The sequence below is a fragment of the Dendrobium catenatum genome, unplaced genomic scaffold (genome assembly GCF_001605985.2).
Source record: "Dendrobium catenatum unplaced genomic scaffold, ASM160598v2 fragScaff_scaffold_993, whole genome shotgun sequence".
Lineage (NCBI taxonomy): Eukaryota > Viridiplantae > Streptophyta > Magnoliopsida > Asparagales > Orchidaceae > Dendrobium > Dendrobium catenatum.
Genome location: NW_021319455.1, coordinates 2,226,680 through 2,234,334, shown reverse-complemented (window position 1 = coordinate 2,234,334; position 7,655 = coordinate 2,226,680). Strand labels below are relative to the sequence as shown.

The 7,655-nt window shown below is 32.2% G+C and overlaps 1 protein-coding gene across 1 annotated transcript; it reads right to left on the bottom strand.

The window, feature by feature from the left end:
• Positions 1-701: 701 nt before the first annotated feature.
• On the bottom strand, positions 702-1,282 carry LOC110112911. The gene has a single exon (XM_020845293.2). It carries the CDS (start codon positions 1,267-1,269, stop codon positions 859-861), a length of 411 nt encoding a protein of 136 aa, XP_020700952.2. The 5' UTR covers positions 1,270-1,282; the 3' UTR covers positions 702-858.
• Between the last annotated feature and the right edge of the window lie 6,373 nt (positions 1,283-7,655).

Here is a 7,655-nt window from a genome sequence, read left to right as displayed (position 1 = left end):
TAAGTAAAATCAGAAAAGCTGAAGCTGCCCCAAACAAAGTCTAAGATAAAACAAAATTATTCATAAATTAGAAAAAGAAAGTTTTTATAATTTACATAAATTTTTATATACAACTTTTCTCAAATCTATAAAGGATTTGACATATGAAGTACAAATTCAAAACTTTGAAAATAGTTCTAAAAAATGTTATCAACTATGCAAGTTGTTATTATTATACAAAAACAAATAGCTTCCTATAACTCATCCTTAGCTCTCTTTCCCATGCAAACTTTTTTCTACTTTGTTCAACCTCTTTAATTCCATTTATGTGCATTACCATGAATTTTTCTAAAGAGCTTTATGCATCAAGAGAGCCATTCACATACATAAAACAAAATTAAGGAAAAATAACTCACATAATCTCAATTTTCTACTAAGAGGATTCAAACAAATTTACCACAAAAATTGAGAGAGAGGTGAGAACTTTTATGGATGAAAACTATATATTTATATCAAAATATTATGATGATCAAAAAGCGATGAGAATGATTGATCAGAAGATTAAGACTTCGTTTGACATAGCTTTCATATTACTTTTTAAAACAATTTTTTAGTATAAAAATTACTAGTAAACTGCTTTAAGAAGCAGAAAGAAAGCCGTCCTAAAAGTTTGAGACAAGTTTAGGCCAATATTTTTTACCTATTTTTAAGAGGTCTTTGTCCAAAAAGTGATTTTACAAAGCAGTAAGAATTAAGAAAGCTGTCCTAAACTAAGCCTAATTCTTCATATATTACATTAATCTCAAATAAATTCAATAGTTTTGAGATTCATTCTCTTTTAAAATTTGATCAGAGCATCTTTGTGATTCAATAACCATTTTAGTAGTCGAAGTAGTCTTCAGACTCTGGAATGCTTTGCAGAGAAGGCGTCCATGCTATTCTCTCACTTTCTTCATCTTCTTCCAATAGATCTAGCTCTGCGTTTCCGCCATGGCTGCTTGTGCTTCCAAGCATGGATAGTAACTCTTTAAGCTCCTTCTTCGTAAGCACCATCTTCACTCTCATGACTCCTTCCTTCTGCTCTGTCTCCTCTTGATCAACAATGTTGGCTGGAAGAACTCTGCTACTGCTGCTTCTGTTTTTTGCTCTATAAAGGCTTCTCAACTTAGACTTCTTCTTCAAGATCTGGAGATTCTTCAGTGAGTTCTGCTCTGCTGCTTTGGTGTCTTCATGGCTGTGAGCTTTGCTGCTCTTTCTTTGTTGAGAGATGCAAGCTATGGAGTTTCCCATGAAGAGAGAGAGAGAGAGAGAGAGAGAGAGAGAGAGAGAGAGAGAGAGAGATTATGAAAATGTTATGGAGATAGTGAGATACACATGAAGAGAAATTATATATAGATATTTCGCACGTGCCCAAAAACATCCCAACTGCGCTCAAATTCGTAATCTCCAACATCAAGAGCATTGTTTATACACCTGTCTCCGCAGAAAACTATTCAGTTTGGATATCTCAGATTTTGAAACTCTTTACTGCCAACAGATTTGCTTCTTTTGTTCTTCTGCCGGTCTCTGTTCCAGATCGCTGTATCGATCATCCAGATCGCAGCAAAGAACCCAACTCCAAATATCAAGAATGGGTTCTCATTGATCAAATTCTGGCTGCGGCGTTGTGCTCTACGCTCTCACCGGCGATCCGACCATATGTAATCAATCTTGAGTAGAATGAAGTTGTATGTTGAAGTCGAGCAGTAGTCTTGTACTCTTGTTAGCCATATGATATCGGTAAGAGCTAGTGCCAGAGCCCTGTATTCAGCTTCTGTTGACGATCGGGCAATTGTATGTTGTTTCTTGACTGTCCAAGAAATAAGAGTTTTGCCTAGGAATGTACAGTGACCTGATGTTAATTTTCTGGTATCCTTGTCTCCTGTCCAATCTGCATCCGAAAAAGAGTTGAGTTCCAATTTACCTAGTAAGATGGGAATACCGAATGATAAAGTATCATATATGTATCTTAATAAGCGGTAAAGTAGAAATGTTGTGAGGAAGGAGTATGCATGTTTTGACACAATAGATTGACCGCATATGCTATATCTGGCCTGATTAATGTAAGATATTGCAATGACCCTGTGATTTGTCTGTAAGCTTTTGGATCGGTGAGCAATTCAGTCATAGGGAGAGAGTCAGGTAATTTTGTGCACAGAGGATCGGATAGAGGTTTCGGATAGAAAACTATAAAAAAATCGTTCCAAATGAAGTCAAACTCTCAACGTTGTTGTTGAATATATAAAACTTTATAAGCTTAATATAATATTATGTACAAATGGATCAGATGGAATGAATTCAATCATGACATCATGTGATGGTGATTAAGCATTCAGTTGGATAAAAATTTTCAAAGAATTAGAGCACAGAGATACGTAAAAAGCTTACCTTCAAACATTGAATTCAATGGAGGTACTATTCTTTCACGTACGGCTCCCTACACAGTTATATATCTTTCATAGACTTTATTTGGGAATTTTATTTAATTTATTTACTTTTATAAAATTTTTAAATATTCAAATATAAATTAAATATTATAATTCTTCTCTAATATAATTTTTTTACTTTAATTACATAAATCTTTTATAAAAATAAAATTTGGAGTTTTTATAATATAAAAAAGGTGAAATTTGTAATTTAAAAAAAAATAATGTGAAGATGAAGAGATAAAAGTAGTCTCACCCCTCATGAGTGAGAGAGAGAGAAGAGAGAGAGAGAGAGAGAGCAAAGAGGGAGAGCTAGGCCTAGTGGAGGAGGTTGCCACCTATAAAAAATTAACTCATACAAGATTTTTTTTTAGGGGGGCAAGTGCCCCCCTAAGCCCTCCCTTAAATCCGCCCATGCATAAATTAGAGCTTGAAGTTGTGGCTTAATAAGTTCGATTCATGAACTCGTTGATGAGTTGAGTTCGAGCTGGCTGACTCATCTACGCCTCTAATGTTTATTATGAGGTTTTATTTAGTTTTATGAGGTTTAAATGATATTATTTATTGAGCTTGTTGATGATCTCGTTCGTGAGCTATAAATGATATTGTTTATGATTATAAATGAATTGAGTTCTTAGGTGTTCAATCTTTCTTCGTTAACTTTAAAAACTACTATTTTGATATAATTCTTTGTCAAATTTTCAAACTCTCAACATCTGATTTCCCCTCATCTTTATCAGAGAGTGAGTTTTTTTTCGCTCGCATTTAGGGTATTATAAAAATGGAGAAAATACTTTTGAAAAGGTTAATTTGTAGCCAATAAAATGTAGCTGCAAAAATTGGTAGCAATATCCCTCCATTTTACATAGATCAATTTCTCTCTCTTATAGCATTTTGAAATGAACAAATCATGAAATGATAGCTTTTTAAAGTATAATAACTTCAACACATTTTAGATCTTTTATGATAGATTGCATAATAACAAATATTTTTGAGGCAAAGGCAAATAAGGGTTCATTTGGGATAGCTTTCTTATTGCATTATTTAGAATCTAAAATAAAAAATTTTATTTCAAGAAAATTTTATTTTTAAAAAATAGCTTTAGAAAGTACTAAAAAGGTTATCCTGAACAAAGCTTCTATCTGCTTTCTAAAATAGCTTTTATTACATTTTTTTTGAAATAAAAATTCTGTACTAAAAACTGCTTTAAAAGCAACAAAAAGCAGTTCCAAACAAAATCTAAGGCTTCGTTTGGGACGGCTTTTTTATTGCTTTCTAAAACGGAGTTTTAATACAAAAATAAAAAAAAAAATTGTACTAAAACTCAATTTTAGAAAGCAGTAAAAAAGCCGTCCCAAACGAAGCCTAAATCTCTAACTTAAGTACACAAATCAACGTGTTTAGAACTATAATTTTTTTTTTATAAATAAATACATCATTATTAAAAGACATTTAGTTTGATTTTAATGTCATTAGGAATTTTGAATATGCATGTGGTTGCAAATTTTGTGTGGAACTGGTCTACTAATTTCTGAGACCTTTATTTTGTCCATTTTCACAACAGCTTAGTCTTCCTATTTAAGAAGAAAATCATTACAATTAGCGTAGTTGGACCACGTAAGAGCCATGCAATACGGTCCACGTAGACCAGCAAATTCAATAGGCAGAAAAAAAACCAGCCAACGGATGGTTTAAAGGAATTAATATGAAATTGTCTTAAAGAATTTGTATAGTTATTACACAATTAATGAATAATTAAATTATCACTAAAATTGATAAAAACTTAGGATTCATTAGGAACAATTTTTTTCTTGCTTTCTAAAGCAATTTTTTTAGTGCAAAAATTTCTTGTACAAAAATTTTGCTTTAGAAAGCAATAAAGAAGTTGTCCCAAACAAAGCCATAGTTTACATATAACTTTTATATTTTAAATCATCATCAATACAATCATCTTGAATTCAATGATTATATAAGGCTTTGTTTAGTACAGCTTTCTTAATGTTTTGCTTTTCAGACCGCAATCATAATTTCTGTTTGACTGTTGTTTTAAAAAAAATAAATAAAGGATTTACATACATATCACTTTATTTCATACTATTTACATATCTAACATCCAAAACTTTAATATTACATTCTTATCAATCATATAAAATTTTAATATCAAATATATTACTTATATATTTCATTCTTACCACCCATATCACCTTATAAACTTTAATATTTCATTACATGAATACATATTTGTTCTATGGGTGGTGGACATATAATATTTAAGTTTTAGGTATTAGATATGTAAATAGCAGGACATAAAGTGGTATGTACGTAAATCCCTCAAAATTGTGTACAAGCTACTTTATACAGCAGTTTCAACTTTCAAAAAATTACTTTCTCTACAAAATTTTAGCAAAGCAATATAAAAGCCGTCCCAAACAAAACCTAAAATTATAAATTCAATCTCTACACATGTATATTAATATTATCCTCTTAAATTTATTTTTATTCAAAACTACAATGAAAATGATACCAATGCTTTCAACTATACAGAATTAAAATCCAAATTCATAAAACTAATATCTTAAATTTATACCTGCACTAATGGCATCACTTTCTTGCCTCCTGCTTAATGAAACTGTGTAATCATCTTGAGTACAAGCATGCCCCCATTGGTAAAATACTGCTTCATTCTATTTTGTTTGGAACAGCTTTGTTACTGCTTTAAACACTCAACATCCGAAGTCTCCTCATCTTTGACTTCATTTGGGATGATTTTTTTATTGTTGTCCCTATTGTGGGTTAGAATATACACGGCGATAGAGTTATAATTCTATTTCTTAGCATTGCACGGATATCCAGCTCACACATAGAGAACACAATATTTTTTACGAGGAAAACTTGGAAAGGGAAAAAACCACGGGGTCTAGCCCAGTTGAAAATGATTCCACTAAAATTTGAGGAAAGTACAATGGTCTGACTCGTCCTTGAAGATGGCCAGATTACAAATATCAACTGAGAGTTTTGCAAAAGTCCAACGTCACTCTACTGTCAGGTGGTGGTCCGGCAGCACTCTGGTGTCAGGCGGTGGATTGTCAGTGGCACTTCAGTGTCAGGGGTACTTCAGCTTCGGGTGACACTTTGGCGTCCCTTGATGGTCCAATGGTGGTGCGGCAGCACTCTGGCGTCCCTTGGTGGCCCAGCGGTGGTGCGGCAGCACTCCGGCGGTGGTCGGCGATGTTCGAGGAGGAGCTAGGCGGCTGCAGCTTTCTTCATTCTCTTCCTTCTTCTCTCTTGGCTTCATCTCCCTTTTCAAGAGGAAATGAGATTTTATTTATAGAATTCTTGAGTGGCATGGCTTATAAATAAATGAAAGATCATGGGTAAATTTGGAGTGATTTGGATGGACAACCGATCTTGATTCTTACGATCATGCACCATTCATTGGACCTTTGACTGTCTTAATGATATCAGAATTTGATGATCCTGAGCTCGTTGGATTCGTCTCATCAAGCCGTTCAATTCGATTATAAGCATGTCACAATTGAAGACCGTTTGGTAACCCAAATTGTGGTTAGATCCTTCCAAAAGTGCTTCGAATATTTGATTTGGACTCATTTGGGCTCGGATTGGGTCGATTTTGGTGTCGTTGGGTTCGTGTTTCCAAGACGCTCAATTCGACTATAAGTTTGCTGAAATCAAAATTCAAACGGTCTCCGATTTAATTTTTGAAGTTTCCACCTTGATTTTGCCTCGAGATTCGTACTCGATCAAGGTAATTTTCTGATGATGTATTAGTCCCAAACGAAGGCTTTATCAGAGAGTGAGTTTTTATCGCTTGCATTTAGGGTATTGTAAGAATGGCGATAATATTTCTGAAAAGGTTAATTTGTAGCCGATAAAATGTAGCTGCAAAAATTGATAACAGTATCCCTCCATTTTTACATAGATCAATTCCTCTCTCTCTCTCTCTCTCTCTCTCTCTCTCTTATATGCATTTTGAAATGAACAACTCATGAAATGATAGTTTTTTTAGGTATAATAACTTCAATATAGTTTAGATCTTTTATGATAGATTGCATAATAAAAAATATTTTTGAGGCAAAGACAACTAAGGGTTCATTTGAAGCAACTTTCTTATTGATTTCTAAAATAATAATCTAATATAAAAAAAATTTAGTTAAAAAAGATTTATTTTAAAAAACAGCTTTAAAAAGCACTAAAAAAGTTATCTCAAACAAAACCTCTAACTGCTTTATAAAACAGTTTTTTAGTACAAAACAACAAAAAAGCCGTTCCAAATGAAGCCTAAGGCTTCGTTTGGGACGGCTTTTTTGACGCTTTTTAAAACGGAGTTTTAGTATAAAAATAAAAAAATTTGTACTAAAACGGAGTACAAAATTTTTTATTTTTGTATTAAAACTCCGTTTTATAAATCAATAAAAAAGCCGTCCCAAATGAAGCCTAAAGCTTTGTTTGGAACAACTTTTTAGTACAATTTTTTGTCTAAAAAGTTATACTAAAAAGCAGTAAGAAAGCCACCTCAAACAAAACTTAGAACTCTAACTTATACACACAAATCAATGTGATTAGAACTATAAATTTTTTTATAAATAAATACATATTATTAAAAGACATTTAGTATGATTTTAATGTCATTAGGAATTTTGAATATGTGGTTGCAAATTTTGTTTGGACCGGGTCTACTAATTTCTGAGACCTGTATTTTGTCCATTTTAACAACAGCTTAGTCTTCCTCTTTGAGAAGAAAAGCATACAATAAGCATGGCTAGACCACGTAAGAGCCATGCAATACGGTCCACGTAGACCAGCGAATTCAAGAGGCAGAAAAAATAGAATTAAAAATGAAATTGTCTTAAAGAATTTGCATACTTATTACACAATTAATGAATAATTAAATTATCACTAAAATTGATTAAAAAAAACTTAAACTTCCTATTTTCTAAAGCAATTTTTTAATATAAAAATTTCTTGAACTCAAAATTTTTGTACTAAAAACTGCTTTAAAAAATAATAAAAAAACTATCTCAAACAAAGCCTTAATTTACATGTAACTTTTATATTATAAATCATTATCAATACCATCATCTTGAATTAAACAATGATATAAAACTTCGTTCGATACAACTTTCTTACTGCTTTACTTTTCAAACCGCAACCATAATTTCTATTTGACCACCGCTACTAAAAATATTTTGT

Coding starts and splice junctions, on each gene's coding strand:
- LOC110112911 (XM_020845293.2), bottom strand. CDS start 1,269: ATGGGAAACTCCATAGCTTGCATCTCTCAACAAAGAAAGAGCAGCAAA.